Raw genomic sequence first — 18,274 nt, 5'->3', positions numbered from 1 at the left:
ATGATTTTAAGCACCCAATTCTTAGTATTTGAAATCATGGATCACAACAAATGTTGGTATAATCCTCTTATTAATTATCTTATCTATTATACTTATGATAATATACATAATTATTCTTTTTATCTATTAGCTTAAGTTTTAATTTATCCACAAAAATGAGTTCTATGAAGCAAAACTAGAACAACAAAATCTCAGTAGCTGTAGTTGTCTTGATTTTTATAGTTTTAACTTGAGATGTCTTTTTGTTATCGAAGGCGAATTCTTCTTTGATACAAAGGTGCTTAAGTTTCGTTAAAATTTAGCCAACATATTAAGTCGACTAATCTAGACTTTATTAAGCTGTCAAACCGAGTTGAGTCAAGCTTGAGCCAAGCCACCACGCCAAACTACTAGACAATTTATTCTATAATAACTATTTATTTATTAGCTTAGGTTTTAAGTTATCCACAATAATGAGTTCTATGAAGCAAAATTAGAACAACAAAAGCTCAGTAGGTGTAGTTGTTGTCTTGATTTTTATAGTTTTAGAAAGAAAAACTTAAGAAAGAGGACATGTATTTTTGTTATACAAAGACATCGTTAAAATTTAGCTAACATATTAAGCCGACTAATCTAGACTTTATTAAGCTGTTAAACCGAGTTGAGCTAAGCCACTACACTGAACTACCAGATAATTTATTCTATAATAATTATTTAGGGTTGGAGCCGACTATGCTACCACTTGCGGAAGTACCTATCAACTTTTATAAAGTAGATTTGTAGGATATACACACTTTCTTATATTTTTCTTTTTTATTTCCTCCCACTTGTATTTATTTGGCCAAATTTAATACCACCACTCATACGTTGCAAGGGGAAAATAAATCGGGCACAAAAAGATGACACTTTTATTTGGTCCCAAATAAATTTGGCAGGTAATTTGGTCCCAAAAACCTTATAAATGTTTAAAATAAATAAAAATATATAGAGATGGTCCCAAGTTATATTTGTATGAAAATTTTTAAATAACACCATATATTTTAGTTGTGATTATATGATTAGCACCCTGTCTTCAAACTATTTATAATTTGATCCCTTCTTTTTATCATCCACACGAACCACTATTTTAGATATTTTAAAATTATAGATAAAAAGAAAGGATCGGAATGAAAAAAAAAAGCAGAAAGAAGGGGTGTAAATCACAAAACTACTTAAATCATAGGGTGTTATTTAAAAAAATTTCTTAGATCATAAATTTGTAATCCACTCGTGACAACTATCGGTTGCTTATAAATGATAACAACAAGGCCATCATGCAAAAAAAAAAGGGTATTTTTATTTGGTCCCAAGAACTTTATAAAAGTTTAAAAAGAATAAAAATAAATAGCCATGGTCCCAACTTAATGTAGTTATATATTATATGATAATTTTTCAAATAACACCTTAAAATTAGTGATTTTGTGACCCACACTTTAAAGCAAAGATATATTTTGGAGTTTATAATGATAGTTTAGGCAAAGATATTTTAAATGTTAAAAGAAAAGAAAAGAGATTGGTTAGTTTTTAGGTCATTTTTAGGTCAAAGGGATAATTATACTCCACCCTTTGAATTATAATCTTTTTTCCCGTACCTCCCTGAGCTATTAAAAATAGCTCAAACACCACATATTATAGGTTTGTGTTACTTATTCTATAAAAAAAGCACGTAGGCTTGTTCGCTTGGCTCGAGCTCTAAACAAGCGGAGTTGATTCTTTGAGCTCTAATGTATTATTCAGCTGAGCATTAGCTTATTCGGCACTCGTCGTAGTCATTGCTCATCTACTTGAGCTCCGACTTAGTAAAAATGTAGTGGAGCGACGGATTGCTTTGTTAGGCCCGGCTCGCTCAAGCTCGACTCATTTACACCCCACCTAATAAAATCCATGTAAATAGTTACGACATATTTATTCTTATATCTCAGAACTAAGAAAGAAAAAGTTATGGAACTAGGAGATAATTTAAAATATAAAATAAAAATAATAGATAAAAATAAAGAGTGAGAGTACAAATAAGGGAAAACAAGCAATGCTAATCACAAATAAAATGACTAAAATATATATTATTTGGAGAAAAATAAAACCTTCTCTGGAAAAAGAGAGGTGATAATCCACAACTGGTGGTGTTGTTTTCAGCCAAAGTTGCCACCATGCCTTTTAGATATATATTCTCCTTTTACATTAATTGAAAGGTGGGAACTCCGCACTACTTTGTCAGCTTATATAGATTGGCTGTCAAATCTACTACTACTACTACTAGTTCATGGGAGTTGGATGAATCAAGCAATTAAAACATTTAATGCCTTGAGGTTGCATAACTATCCTTTTCTTTTCTTTTTCAATATAAAAATTAAAAAAATAATTATATATATATATATATAATTTTTGTTCTATATTTTGTAAAATCATCCAATATTATTTTTTGAGTTCTAAAACTTAGGAGAAAGAACTCCTGAAAAGAAATTTTAAGTCCTTGCCTGAAATATTTTAAATTCTATGGAATTAGAATAATTGGTATGAAACTTACAAACCTTCGAGTCTTCTCTCCAATTGCTTGCTTTGAAAGTAAAAAAAAAAAATTACCCTGCAATGATGACTCTATTTGTTAAGAAATTAAATTAATTTTTTTAAAATTAAAATCTTTAACTTTTTAAATTCTGTATAAGAAAATAAATAGTCTAAAATGTCAAAGATTAGATGAAGCAATTTTAAGAGGAAGGGTAAAGCCATGAATATATGACTTTTTGTCATCTCTCTATATAAATTCAAGCTCGGTGACGGTGATATATATATTATTTTTGAGAGGTTGATCAGATTCAATGGAAGCAATTGATGAAAAGAGTTAGTTGGGTGTACCAATCTCCTATTGAATAGTTAATATGATTAAACTGTCCTTCAGAATTATCATAATTTTATGCCTACATTTTCTAAGCTTTTTTTAATATCAATGCATTTTTTTTCCTAATTGAAGATTCTATGTGAATATTTTTTTAAGTTCATATAATTTATATAGATAATTTATATATTTTTATTATTTATAAATTTATAATTTTTCAAAATTTTCATCCAAACTTTACTCTGTGATTAAAATATTTCAATCAATAACTATATATTTAAAGAGATGTAATCTTAGATCTACACATAAATGTGATGTTGTATGTAAATTATTATTCATAAATAAGAGAGGGTGATTACTGATTAGTTCACCAAACAACCCTCCGAAAGCTAATCAAATGCTGCCACGTGCCCCAACACACACCGTACAAGAATTAAAGCTTGCTTCAAACCTTGAGCAGTACTTTAAGATAATTTACTGTACATAAAAAGGTTGCTTTATTTTTTAATCATAAAATGAAAAATTACCCACTTTATGTTTTCTTTTCACATTTCATGTTATATATATATATATATATATACTTTATTATCTAGTAATATAGTGTGACTATTTTATACTATTATGTCAGTTTTTGTCAACTAAATATGCGGATAGTAATAAATATTTATTCTCTCATATATATTTATGTATAATAAATATGAGGTACGTAAAATAACTATAAATTATAGTAATAAATACTTACTAACTAATACAAGTCAAACTATGAGCTCCGTATATAAAGTACAACTTGCACCAGTACAAACTAATTATAAAATTCATAAAAATATAAGTATTCAATAAATATAAATTATATAATAAAATTGTAAAATTTGTAAAAATATGTGTTTAATATCTATAAATTACATAATAAAATTATAAAATATAAAATATAAGTATTCAAGAAATGCACACAAAAAACCATAGAACTTGAAAAATTACTAGACTCAATATCTGCGAATTACACACAAAAAAATGCAATTATTTTCTATTATTATTATATATTTTAATGATAGCAAAACTGACAGCAGAAGAAACCCAAAATAATGAGTTTTAATATAAATCACCCAAAAATACAAAAGAAAAAAAGAAGAAGTTTTGCTTTATTTTGAATTGATGTTAAAATAGTAAATCAAATCCAAGCCTGATGAGTTCATGAATTTGGTAATTAATGGCTCCTTTATTGCAATTAAGCGATTCCACCAACCATCTAGTGTTATAAATGAAGGTTATATATACGCACACCTCTCTCTCTCTCATTCATGCCTAACCTCTATAACGCTATAACCCAACATTCCTCTCTCTCTTTCTCTCCATCTTTGTCCTTCAAATGGCTTTCTTCAACTTTTTTCTTAGTGTTGTGACTCATGTTGCCATTGCAGTGTTCCTGGTTGCATACCTACCAGTTTCACTGTTGTTTAGGTTATTTGCATGGGTGTTTCTGAGGCCATTCAAGAAGGAGGACTTGAGAGGGAAGGTTGTTCTCATCACCGGCGCGTCGTCCGGCATCGGCGAGGTTAGCGAAACTCTTTTTTTTTTTTTAATCTTATTCTTATTCATGACAAATATATAATCTCTTAGTAGTTGGGTGAATTAATGGGTTTGCAAAAGTGATAAATGATGGATATAAGAAAGTTAGGTCTCCTCCAACCAATCTCAACTATATTTGCAACTCACATTGGCAAACTTATATCTAAGTTTGATATGAAAATAATGAATGAATTAAAAGAAGTTCGAAATGATATCTTTATTATCATATTAAAAGTGATAAGTTGTTCATAGAACAATGAATGTGGGGTTTAAATCTCAGCCATATCATAAATTTTCACTTATTTAGAAGAAGAATATAATAAAAATAGTTCAAGAAACTTTTGCCACTAAGCTTTTTATTATTTACATTTTATTTTGAAATTATTTAAAAACTTTTATAATCTTTGAGTACCTCGAGATTTGGAAAATTTTATTCTGATAATAAAACCAAATGAGAGTAGGTGATTTTAACATTAAAGTTTAGGGTAATTACACTTAGATTTCTTCATTTATTTTTCGTGACCAGGTGTGTAGTTGAGCCTCATCAAGTTGAACTAAAATTTAATTTTAAGAGTCAAGCTTGAGCCTAAACAAGCCGATTATAATCAACTCAAATCTAAATTGAGCCATTTGATAAATAGCCAGTGGGCTTCATAAATTGAATCACATAAGTGTTAAAATTCAAGCTGGGAATATCATGGGTTGGTCAGAATTAAGTAAGCTAAAGTTGAGCCTGAGTTAAAGCCGGCTCGATTATTTTGACAATTCACCCTCTTTAATTATTTAAATATTTTAGATAGTTGAGAGATAAATAGGTAACACATAGGTTTCTTATAGAAACACAGTGCCACTTTATTCTTGCACTAATACTAAGGTCACACATGGCATTTGGAGACAAATAGTATAAGTTGATTCATTGCATGGAAAAAGAGTAGATAGAAAAATTTAATGCTAAAGGAGGGCCAGAATATTTCCCATAGTAATAGTACATAGGTTGTCGGATTCATTGATGTCTCTTTTAGTCCAATTAATTGCTCCATTATTATCGTTATCTATCAGCTTAAACTTTTAAAAGTAGAAGAACATACGAGAATAATAAATAAAAAGGGATAAAACTTTGATAATTATAACTATATATATTTCAATAAGAATAATAATATTTACTTAGCTTTGATTCATTTCTTTGTTTTCTACTTCTATCTCAGAAAATAGCGTATGAGTATGCTAGGAGAGGAGCATCCCTGGCTCTCGTTGCAAGGAGGGAGAAAGCCCTCAAGGTCGTCGCCGGCAATGCTCGGAGCCACGGCGCGCCGGACGTCCTCGTCCTCCCGGCGGACATCGCCGATATCGAGGAGTCGAGAAGGGTCGTCGACAAAACCGTCGCTCACTTTGGCCAACGTCAATCTCTAAATAGCATCTAATAAATTTACTCTTTCTATTATATATATATATATAGTGGTTGGACTGACGATTTCGTACAATCGCTGCTGCAGTGAATCACCTGGTGGCCAATGCAGGAATTTGGTCCTGCTGCTCCTTTGAGAAGATCACCAACCTCACTGCGTTCAACCAAATGATGGTATTTATAATGTGCTTTATGTGCAATTTATTGGATCTAAATAAAATTTCAATCTTCTCTAAACAAAAGATGATAAAAATAAAAAATAAAAAATAAATGAGGTTTAATTTGCAAATTTCTTTCAGGATGTGAATTTCTGGGGCGCGGTCTATCCGACGTATTATGCCCTTCCGCACCTGAAAGCTAGTCGTGGAAATATCATCGTGAACACTTCACTGGCCGGCCGATTCCCTACCGCTAATATGACCTTCTACAACGTAAGCAATTAGATCAAATTTTTAAGAAAAAAAAAATATATTTCACAATTTAAAATTACCATTACAATTTATTTTTAATAGAATATTTCAATATAATTACTATTTAAATTAATAAATATATTAAATGACTAAAATACCCTTATTAATAAAAAGAAATCGGTAACAATTATTGATTATAATATTCTTAAAATTGATTAAGATGTGATTAGGGCTAAGATTACTACTAAGGCACTTTTAGGCGATCTTATTGATCTAATAATATTAATAATAATTATTTTTTTGAAATTAATTAGGCAAGCAAGGCAGCAGTGATAAGATTCTTCGAGACATTGAGATCCGAAGTGGGTTCGGAAATAAAAATAACGATATTAATTCCTGGATATATTGAGTCCGAGATAACGAAAGGCAAAGGACTCCAGAACGATGGCAATGTGAGAATCGATAAGAAGGCCAGAGATGTAAGTTAGTCCAAAAACTATTATTTATTATTAATCTAGTCCTTTTTGCCATATCTGCTTCACATATTTTTTAAATTGAGATCTTAAATTTTGTTGTGTATTTTAGAATTGCACGTTAAGATTTATTATTATGCATAATAGTCCACATTAATTGTAGAATTATATATATTTTTATCATATCTTCGTCGTAAGTTTGAGAAGATAATAGTATGGGTGGTAGGTACATGCACCGGCGATACCAGTAGCCCGGCCGGAGAAGCTAGCGGAGGCGGCGGTGGAGAGCGCATGCCGGGGGGATGTGTATGTGACATGGCCATCGTGGTATGGGCCACTCCACATCCTCATGTCTCTTGCTCCTGAGGTCGTCAACTACCTCTCTCACTTACGTTACAAGAAGATCTTGAAGGCAACCAAAGCTTAGTTGATCACAAGATCTTGGATTGATTTAAGAGTGAGATGAATGGGGGGGAAGAAGAAAGTTTTATGTACGTAAAGCTATATATTAAGGCTATTCTAAATCATTTGTATTTGGTTTTTATCGAATGAATTGAATAATTCTAGCATGATTGGAATATTTGGTGATGTATATTTGATTCATTTTTATGTATTAAAAGTTTAAATCATATATAAGTATTTGCAAATTTGAGCTATTTAGAATATATTTCAAGGAAAATTTGTATATATATCCTGTCTTTTAATAAAATTGTCGTATAATATATCCTATAATTTAGCAAACCATGTTGTTAAGTTAAGTAAACTATAAAAATGATAAAAATATCCTCAACTAAGTCATACTAAGAGCATTTTAGTTATTTTTAAAATAAAATATCTCTACTTAATAGAATATTCTGATGTCGTTAGTTCAAATCTTACCCTTTTAGTTTGTCGAAGATTAATGATAGTTAAATATGTATGTTTAACTATAATCAACCCCTATCTTTATTCAAATATTCTTCCTTTTTTTGGCCAAACAGGTATATCACTAACCAAACACCTCCTTAAATATGACTATGATAGCAACATCAAAGGTTTGGAGAGTTGTGGATCATTATATTCCAAAGTACTAATTGAGAATTGTGGCCACATATAGGCTAGTAAAGCCTAACCATGATCATTAACTCCAAAGTATTTAAGCTTGTATACAACTCCCATTAAAGTATGTCAAAATCTCCTTCATTGTGATGGACTCCTCTTCCTAACATTATGGGGGAAAGATTATGTGTTTATAGTCCAACTCATCTTCTCAAAAGAAGAGGCACAAGAAGAATAATATATAATCTAAGTCCTTTTCAGCCAGTGGGAATAGAAAGAGAGGGGAGATATATACATGGTTCAAACTCTATATTAATTAATAAGGTAGTTGGAGATCACAGGTCCAAATAGTTGGGTGATATTTACTACCAGAGGTTTGGAGAGAGTGCTGATTAATGGAGCTCATTAGATTCCATTTGGAAGTCAATTGGTGCAGATAGAACTTTGAAGTCTCTTTCTTTTATGATCATGGATTATTTAAGAGAATAAAAGTTGATAGAATTTTCTAAGGGAATAGTGCCCAATAAATAGGGTTGGATGAATGGTACCAATGAATAGTATTAATAAACAGTGAATTTGAATGATTGTAGAATAGATGAATAAGGCTTTTGAAACATAGATAGTTTTAAATCCTAAGAGCTACTAAGGAGAGAAGAAAAGAGTCCTTAATTGTTTAAGATCTATGTTTCTATCTGTATATTAGCATCTCTAGTGAATACTAAGATGTGAAATTAACAGATGTAACTTATCGTGGGGTCTAGTAAACAAAAAGAACTTCAACCATTAGCAGCGGATGTCGAGCGATGAGACAGGCGGTAAGTATATCTTGTACTTATGATTAAAAAATATGCGGATAAGAATAAAAAGCATCTGATTAAAACTGAGTCCAATTCTAACTTGTTTAGGTCAGGTCAACCCGATAAATCAAACATATTATATTCGTGTTTATTACCTCAACTCGTTTAATTTGGTAATGACCCGACTGCCGACATGTTTATAATATGATAAACCATTTATGACCTGACTAATCCGTTTATTACCCATCTAACCTATTTATAACTCGAAAAAAGCTATTTATAACCAGAAAAGCTATTTATAACCTAAAACTATTTGACAACCTATTTAATAAATGAATTGTGTTAGTATCTAAAAATTCTAACCCGTTTAATAAATGAGTCGTATTTATGTTTATACTATTTTGAACTGATCAATATGAACTCGGCAAACCCGACTCAATTGCCACCCCTGGAAAAAGCGTTCAAAGTAAAGTAAAGCTTTTATTTTATTAGATTTGTAGGTGAAGTGGTTTGAATTATGGTGGCAGATTTATTGCAATGCTCAAATTGCAGGAACTCACTGTAGTCATTGTACTCGGTGTCCTACCATTAACTACCAAACTAACTACAAAATATTTTGGTAAATTTACTAAGAAACACCGGTATTTATTATTATTCGATCCCTACTATATAACTCTATTGAATTGGGTTCCCTTTCTTCTTTTCATCTTGACCATAAAAAGTTACTCAAGGGTGTAAAGAATAATAAAGTCAAAACCAGGGACTTTTTGATAAGTTTTCAGCTTTCATACGCCTTATATTTTGGTAATTTTATGATTAACACCATGTCTTTTGAGTTATTTGTAATCCAATCCTTCTTTTTTTCGAATCCCCTGTCTGGGTGTTATTTGGAAATTTCTTAGATTTTAATGTCCACCTAATACCATTAAGTTTGAAATAGTGGTATATCCGAAGTAGAATTTTAATCAGAAGTCATCTATCAAACTTAATTAATTAAGCTTTTAGAGGAGATAAGTAGGATTAACCTATCGTGTTAGCTAACCTATGTTTTTGTCTATTTCATTGACTTTGGAAAAATAAAATATAAATTCTCGAATGTTTTGAAGGAATTAAAAATAAGATGGGGGGGGTTGTTGAATAATTATATTAGCAAAAAAGTAGTAGTTGTTATAAATTTTTTTAAAAAAATTAAAGGGATAATTACACTTACAACTATGAACTATTACATATTTTCTCGTATACCCTCACTAATTTCGATATCATGTTGACCTCCTTGACTATGTGAAACTTTCAAAAAATACCCTCCTATCAGTTAATTATCTGTCTTAAAAAATATTAAGCGACTGCTATGAGATTAATTTGAGGTCCTCCCGTGACTATTTACCTTTTATTTTGGAAAGTTCCTTAACTTTTTTTTTTACCATATTGACCCATAATTTAAAAAATATTACAATTAGACTCTTAAACTATTGCCTATATTCTCTCAGACGCCTTATTTTATTTTCTATGATACGTTGACCTTGAATCTTTCAAAAGATACCCCTTATTTATTTATTTATTGTTAAAAACTATCACTCTAATCTAAATTTTAAGATGTCTAGAAACCATTTACACGAGAGTTTGAAAAAAATAATTATAAGAAAAAAATAGGAGTCTAGTTATAAAAATTTAAAAAACAGAGTGTGAATTACAAAATAAAAATAATATAAGGTGTGATTTGTAAACTTTTCTTTAAATAAGACTACTATTTCTTTACCAAATAGACCCCGTGAATTAAGGTAAAAAGTTTCTCTCTTTCTTTCTCTTCAAATTATTTCCTCGGCCAATAAGACGCCGCCACGCGGGGGGGATGATTCGCGAAATTCGTACACTCTCCTACGTATTCGGCGCCGTAGAGTGGCTTGCTTGCAGACTTAATTGCAGGTAAGCAAACTCCACCAACGCAACCACCGCTAATGGTCGGCATATAAATGAATCAAAACGCCACCATCTCTCTCTCTCTCTCTCTCTCTCTCTCTCATTCATTCTCTCCTCCTCTTTCTCATCCCCTTCGGGAAAATAATAATAATAATAATGGAGTTCTTGAACTCCTTCCTGAGCCTAGTCCTTCACATCGCCTTCACCGCCTTCCTCGTCGTCTACCTCCCGCTTTCCCTCGTATGGAGGCTGGCTGCATGGCTGTTCGTGAGGCCCTTCACCAAGGAGGACTTGAAAGGGAAGGCGGTCCTCATCACCGGCGCCTCCTCAGGCATCGGCGAGGTCAGTAACTAGCTAGATCTATTACTACTCTTCTTCTTCTTTTTTTATCTTTCCAGTAACATAACTACTACTGAGTTGCAACTCAGTCTAGAGTAAATCTCTACTCTGGGATTTAATCACTATTTTCGCGTTTCTTTCTCCAAAATAATGGAGAAGAAGAAGAGAGGATTATTAAGAGGTGATCATTCTGGCTATAAGATTTATGGCCAAAAGAAGAAAAAGTTGGTATGATTGGGTCATAGAAGAAGAAGAAGAAGAAGAAGAATATTTGGACTGTAGACGGTGTTAACGTTAACCTAACCCCCCTCAAGTATAATTATGAATATTAAAAACATTGGGTGTAAACTATAAATTCGAGTAAGTTAGGGTGCGAAATGCAAATTTCTCTCTGGCAGTAAAAAATTTAAAAATATATATATATTAATTTCTTTTTAAATATCTAGCATGGTGGGGTACCAATTTTTAACGTCTTGCCCATTAATATGCGGCAGACATTCTATTAGTACTGTAGATTATTAATTTATCCATTCAAATAATAATAATAATAACAATAATATTCAAGGGCAAAGGAGTCAACATGTAAAAAAATATTTATAATTTCTAATTAACACCTTCTTTTTAGCTATATTTATTCGACAGTCTGGATTGATTTAAACTAATTAATCCATATTTCTTCTAGAAGAATTTTTTTGTGAGTATTTTAATAAATTTGGTTAGTATGGGATTAGATTAGAAAAGGGTCTCGAGGGGGACCTAACCTACCATAATATTAAAATCTTATCATAAAAATATTTCTAACAAAAAGTTTCTAAAATGACCAAATATTTATCAATTTTTTTTTCTTACAAAAAAAATAAAATAATTTAGATTTATAACCATTTTTAATTAATTTATACAAATGCAAAATAATTTTTTATGATAATTTGAAGAAGACAGTGGTTATTGTAATATTTTGAAAGTTTTTAATTATAATTATATAAAATTTCCAACAAACGTTTCAGTGGCAATCATGGATAGTTACAAATTACTCAGAGATAGGGTGTAATTTGAAAATTTCCAAAGAAAAAGGAAAAGTTTTCGTACTAAAACTTTAGTACGACATGTCAGTGCAACTGATCGCCTGGCAGACAAACTCAGTTATTGCAATGGGACCCCTTTCTTATGGGTAAATTATAAATTACCACCCTAGTTATGAGTAAAATGAAATTATTTCTAAACTTTAATTTATATCACTCTGCCCCCCCCCCCTCCTAGTTTAAACTAATGTGAAATTATTAATAAAAAAACGTTAAAAAATATTAAATATAATATTTTAAACATAATAAATATTAAAATATCATAATTATCGTTTCATTTATATTAAATTTACTCGCCTTATCTTTCTCTTTAAATTTTAAACAAAAAGCACTCTCAATGGCTTCTATCCATTCCCATCTAAACTTACCACTCTTAATTCTTAATTATTATCTAATTATCATGATATACCTCTTTTAAATGTAGATAATGGAATAAAAGATTTATTTACTCAAACTTTGAGATTATTATTACTATCAAGGAATTATACTTTTTATCCGCTAGTTTGGATAGAAAAATTAATAGTTTCACATTAGACTATACCACTAGGGACGGAGTAATAGAAATGAAAATTCAAGGAGATAGTTTAGTTCTAGACATAACTAGGAGAGGTAATTTAAAATTAATGTTTTATTTTATTAAAAAAATGAGCGGCTAATTTAGCTAGGATTTATTATACTTTCTAACTCTAAATTTAGAGCCAGCTACGCTGGGGCTCCAAAAGAATTAAGAGCCCAACTCTAATACTATTAACTTTTTAAAATTCTAATTTTGCAACTACAAAAGCTTAATCAAATAAGATAAATTTCATCTTTATCCTTTATTAAATAATCTAGTTAGTTAAACTGAATATATAATTAATTAGTTTTTAACAAAAATAGTACGGTCTCATCGAGATAATATTAAATTATTTTAAGTTATTTTAATTTATTTTATTTTATTTGGTATTATATAATTTCAATTTGTTTAATTAAAAAAACAGTAATTTAAAATTATTTCTAAAATTGTTAAATATTAGTCTTATTATAAGAGGTCGATAAGAGTTTTATAAACATATATTTTTTTATTAAAAATAATAATATTTAAATAATAAATATAAAGTCGAGTGCATTAGACTGCTTCGAACTTTTTAGGTTTCAAATATAGAGCCCTCCCTTGAAAATGCTACTAAAATCTTGGCTCGAGAGCCGTCACTCCTATAAATATAAAGTATATAAAAAAATTGTGTATGTATATATATATTATTTCATCTGATATAAAGTTGAATGCCCTTAATTAGCAACTGGCGTATGAATATGCTAAAAGAGGAGCATCCATAGCTCTTGTGGCGAGGAGGCAGCATGCTCTCAATAATGTCGCCGACGAAGCTCGGAAGCGCGGCGCGTCGGACGTTCTCGTCCTTCCGGCCGACATCTCGAAGCCTGAGGACGCGAAGAGAGTCGTCGACGAAACGGTCGCTCGGTTTGGAAAACGTAAGCTGTGGAGAAAAATATCCTACGTCTTCAGTTATTATTATTATTTGATCATGAACAGTAAATTCATGGAAGTATTTGATGCGTTGGTCTTGCAGTGAATCACCTGGTGGCGAACGCAGGGATTTGGTGCTGCTGCTTCTTTGAGGAGATCACCAATATCACTGCATTCACAGAGATTATGGTATTAAATTAGTAAATCTTAGAAATGATTCAAGGCAAAGTGAGTTTTTATTTTTATTTTTTTTTATTTCTTTTAGGATGTTAGTTTACATAATTTTCTTTCAGGATGTTAACTTCTGGGGTGCCGTTTATCCGACATATTATGCTCTTCCGCACCTCAAAGCTAGTCGTGGAAAAATCATCGCAAATACATCGGTGGCGGGACGTGTCCCTACTGCAAATATGAGCTTCTACAATGTAAGATAAGGAGTTGTTAAGTTATCGACTACTACTGTGAAAGCTTAAGCTGATAGACGATGATAATTATTTTTTTTATGTTCTAAAATTTGATCTATATAACTTATGTTGTCTTTTCTTTTCTATTGATAAGGCAAGCAAAGCAGCCACAATTAGGTTTTATGAGACGTTGAGATCGGAGTTTGGGTCAGCGATCCATATCACCATACTACTACCTGGGTACGTCGAGTCTGAGCTAACCAAAGGCAAAGCTCTTCAAAAGGGTGGCACAATAGAGATCAATGAGAACGCCAGAGATGTACTACTCCTAACTCATTAAGCTGATAGAGAACGGTGGTTTTGCTCTTTTAATATATTACACTCCCCTTTCCATTTAGGCACAAGAATTTTAATATGCTTAAGAATTGGCCACACTATTGGAGAATAGTGAAATACAACTAGTACTCCATAAATTTCTAAACAATCAAGAGATAATTATCTTAACGTGTAATAAGACTAAGCTGATAGAGAACGGTAATTTTATTGTTTTATATTCTTACACTCTTCCTCGTATCAGTTAAAAGAAAAAGAAGACAAACAATTTAACTCATCAATTACTCTAAGAGCTTAAATTGATACAAAACGCATGATTTTTATTCTTCTTCACTCTCTAACAATGTTCATAAATGGCAGGTCCAAATCGGGCCGTTTCCGATTGGAAGAACACAAACCCTAGCTACCGTGGCGGTGGATGGCGCATGCCGGGGCGACAAATATGTGACATGGCCATCATGGTACAAGCCATTCCACATGATCATGTGTGTAGCACCAGAGATCATCAACTGGTTCTCTCATTCCTTCTATGTTGCTAAGGAGGGGGATCCTTCCAGCAGCCTTAGCAAGAAGGTCTTGGTAGCAACTGGAGCCAAGGATTTCTTATATCCACCCTCCCTTCGCTCCAATAATATTAAAATGGAGAAGAATGGAGGAATGCTATAAACCTAAGACTATCATCAACTCATATACATATATATATATATATGTATGTATTATTATTATGGATTTTCTTGCGTGCTTGAATATTATTATATTTGCTACTTAGTTTGTGGTATTTGTAGAGCATATAAAGATCATTGTGAAAGAGTATTATTTTTATAATAATAAAAACTATTCTTATAAAGAGTTGTTGGCATTGCAAAATGCCAAAGTTTTGCTTGCTTATATACATATATATCTTCTATTGCTGTTCATGATATCCTCTCCATTTATTAATTACCACAGATTTTATGATAAAATTTTCATTAATTGAAATGCTGCAGCTGTTAGAAGATTTTTGTGGCAACTAATGTCAATTTTTCTTTCAAAGTTAGGCAAGAGAGGGACTAGCTATTGTTCTATGACCGTATGGTATGCATGCATTAACCATGCATGCATGCATGATGTAGTACGATTGCTTGATCACTAGTTTTTGCGTGCTTGACGAGATAACACATTAGCTCAAACAACAAGCATGCATGGTGGGTCCTAAATGGAAGAAGAGTATGTCACTCTCTAGAAATCTCACTATCTTCTTAAGTCCCCACTTCATCTTACTATTGCTGTAGAGGTTTATAGAAAGTCTAACAAGTAACTTTCCAACTCACTTTCTTCCTTCGATCTGATAATTAAGATATATGGTAGCACTCAAAACTATCAACTTCACTTTCCTAACTTTTCTGCAACTAAACATACCGTCTGAGTGTAACAAAGTATAAAATAAATTAGATGGTGTTTGATTCGTGCATAACTTTTCAATACTGAAAATTAATTTATTGGTATGATATGTGTTACTAATCTATTATCTAATATTTTTTTTTAATCTCACATGATATTAAGTTTTAATTTTCTAGAGATACTGAGTTCAAATCTCGTTTAGCAAATATTTTATATTATTGATTTTTATATGATATCGAGATCCGCACATTCTATTCTTCTTTTACTTGCTCGCTTGCGGAGTATCAAGGCCGCACATGAGACACCATAACATCTAGTGGGAGATAGGAGAGCACGAAATAGGGTTTGCCGCAAATCTTTAAAACCAACTCAACTAAAATCCTAATTAAGCTATAATCGATTATCTAATAATGCATAGTATAGATAATTAACATTAGAAATTAAAAACAAATTGATGAGATTTGAATCATAACCTTAAAAAGAAGAAGAAGAAAACTCTAATACCAGGTTAATAATCAATTAAGTTATTAGGTAATAAGCCAATGGTGTAATCCATTCCACTCAGCAGACCCTACCAAATTCTTAAAATTAAAATGGCAGTATTAAAAGCTTCAGTTGCTTTGATGAAGTGTGGATATATCTCCTAGAAGATATCCTAATTTATTAACTAAAGTATCATTAAAGTGCCTCTGACTAATTAATCCACTTAAAATAGAAAATTTTGGGAATTTCAAAGATTTGAGACCTACTCAAATGACATTACATAGCCACCAAATCAGTTCATTAAAAGAAAAGAATTAGTCCAACTTGGTTAACAAGGGGGAGAAAAATTATAGACTAGTAATGTCTCACATAATCCTATAATTAATTATTTATATATGCCTGCAACTTGTGATCTAGTTTGATATGAACATTGGATTTCTTAACACTTTTTTAGTGCACATAATTAATCCTACCTTCTTCCTAACCTTAATAGCTTATTAAAGAATTATATTACCAACCTTAAATAATGGAGTGGATTAGCCGGTGGGGGTTTCGACCTCCTAAACCCTAGATTGACTACGAGAAAGAGATTACCGTTTATTATCAACATCATCGGTATGAACTCAAAAAAGAATTAATCATAGTATAAAAAAAGAGATATTATTAGCATAGTAGTACTTAACATGCGTAGATAATTAATAATCAATTATTGTCATTTTATTTAAATTAAGCTATTATTGCTCTATCTCCATCATGTTATGCTTTGTTAATATTAAAGCCATATATTGTATTTCAATTTGTTCCAATTAAGCTATTCTAGCCATTCCTCTTAACTAGAATAATATATTAAGCTCTTAATCTCTTATCCTCTTTTCTTTTCTATGTGGGTGCGCATTATGAAATACAAATCTAGCCATTGATGAACCTTAGCGTATAAATGATATTATGTATGTATTAATTATCTCCTAAAGTCGGTAGAGAGAGGGACTAAAAAACATTGTTATTATTTGATATTATTTCGAATACTGAGAAAGAACATATTTAAATTAAACATTTGAATCAATATATTAGATTTCAATCCTATCTTTTCATATATATATATATATATATATATATATATATATATATATATATATATATATGCATTGACACCCTGTATTTTAATTTACATTTTAGATTTTTACTATTTACAAATCGAGCTCTATAATTTAATAAATATATATAGAAAATACCCTATTGTTAGATATGCTAACTAAACTTAATGAAACTCCTAAATTAAGTTCTGTATATTAGAAAGATTAGGAGAATACCCTTAGGTAAGTTATACTAACTCAACTTATACTAAACTTAACCAAACTCAATCTAACCTAATCTGACCCAACCAAATCCAACCCAATCCAACATTAATCCAACCTTACCAAATCCATCCAAACTCAAAATACAAAAAGGACTTGGGATTTGCTCATCTTAATTTTTATATGGAGGAGAAAACATGTTCTCTTTGTAAAAACTAAAAAAATCAAGCTATGCATAAACAAAAATCTAAGTATACCTAATTTAAAATACTAAATCCAAGCTATACCTAATGTACTAAGAAAAATAGAGTTACTAGTGGAGAATAACTTCCATTTTTTTTTTATTGGATTTAATTTGTCTGGAGAGGAAGAAGTAATCATATTGTTCCTTAAAGGGGGGAGGAAGAGAGAAAAAAAACGAAGGAAAAAACTAAGAGTATTTTAGTCATTTAAACAAATAATTTTAATAGAATATTCTTATTTGTCCAAACGGTGTTAGTTTAAGTCTAACCTATAATATTTTCTACACATATACGATAAATCATAGGACTTGATTTATAAATAGTAAAGACATAAAACGTAAATTACAATTTCATTTAAAAGGCAGAGCGTGGTATGTAAAATTTTCGCAATATCATTTATATTTCATCACAAAGAGTGGCACAAAGTTTTACACAACAGCGAGAATCTGAGCTAACCCTACCCACCCAAGTTTTAGCTTTATCTTATCTTGCTAGCTTTCAATTCTTCTTCTTCTTCTTCTTCTTTTGTCTTAATCTAATCTCTTTTTGTTTGGTTCCATCCTTGACCAACCAACAAAATAGTAGTAAACCCCAACTTGTGCTAACCTAATCCTTATCCAATTCTTGGCCATTCCCAATCCAAAACCTTTCTAAGGTTTCCTTTTCTTTTATATATACCTTTCTAAATTCCATACTTGCATGTATACCTTTCAAAACCAATTATTTTTCTTTCAATTACTTTTTATAATTGTATATTAACATTTGAACTGTTTAATAAATGAAAAGATAAAGATGTT

The 18,274-nt window shown here is 30.9% G+C and overlaps 2 protein-coding genes across 3 annotated transcripts; both read left to right on the top strand.

Moving 5' to 3' along the window:
- The first annotated feature begins 4,149 nt into the window (after nt 1–4,149).
- LOC140797256 (11-beta-hydroxysteroid dehydrogenase A-like) lies at nt 4,150–7,274 on the top strand. 2 transcript variants are annotated; one of them, XM_073150557.1, is made up of 6 exons: nt 4,150–4,403; nt 5,623–5,815; nt 5,911–5,996; nt 6,122–6,253; nt 6,547–6,711; nt 6,932–7,274. In XM_073150557.1, exons 1-6 carry the CDS (start codon nt 4,218–4,220, stop codon nt 7,130–7,132), a joined length of 963 nt encoding a protein of 320 aa, XP_073006658.1. In that variant the 5' UTR covers nt 4,150–4,217; the 3' UTR covers nt 7,133–7,274. The 2 variants fall into 2 exon arrangements, with proteins under 2 accessions (XP_073006658.1, XP_073006659.1); XM_073150558.1 differs by having other exon boundaries at nt 6,920–7,061.
- A 3,261-nt stretch (nt 7,275–10,535) lies between these two features.
- Nucleotides 10,536–14,924, top strand: LOC140797263 (11-beta-hydroxysteroid dehydrogenase A-like). The gene is made up of 6 exons (XM_073150566.1): nt 10,536–10,799; nt 13,153–13,345; nt 13,444–13,529; nt 13,634–13,765; nt 13,899–14,063; nt 14,438–14,924. The coding sequence occupies exons 1-6, from the start codon at nt 10,614–10,616 to the stop codon at nt 14,741–14,743; spliced, it is 1,068 nt and encodes a 355-aa protein (XP_073006667.1). The 5' UTR covers nt 10,536–10,613; the 3' UTR covers nt 14,744–14,924.
- The last annotated feature ends 3,350 nt before the right edge of the window (nt 14,925–18,274 follow it).

Source organism: Typha latifolia, chromosome 11, assembly GCF_019914945.1.
Source record: "Typha latifolia isolate L0001 chromosome 11, TyphaL0001v2, whole genome shotgun sequence".
NCBI lineage: Eukaryota > Viridiplantae > Streptophyta > Magnoliopsida > Poales > Typhaceae > Typha > Typha latifolia.
This window is presented reverse-complemented; position numbering and strand designations above follow the sequence as displayed.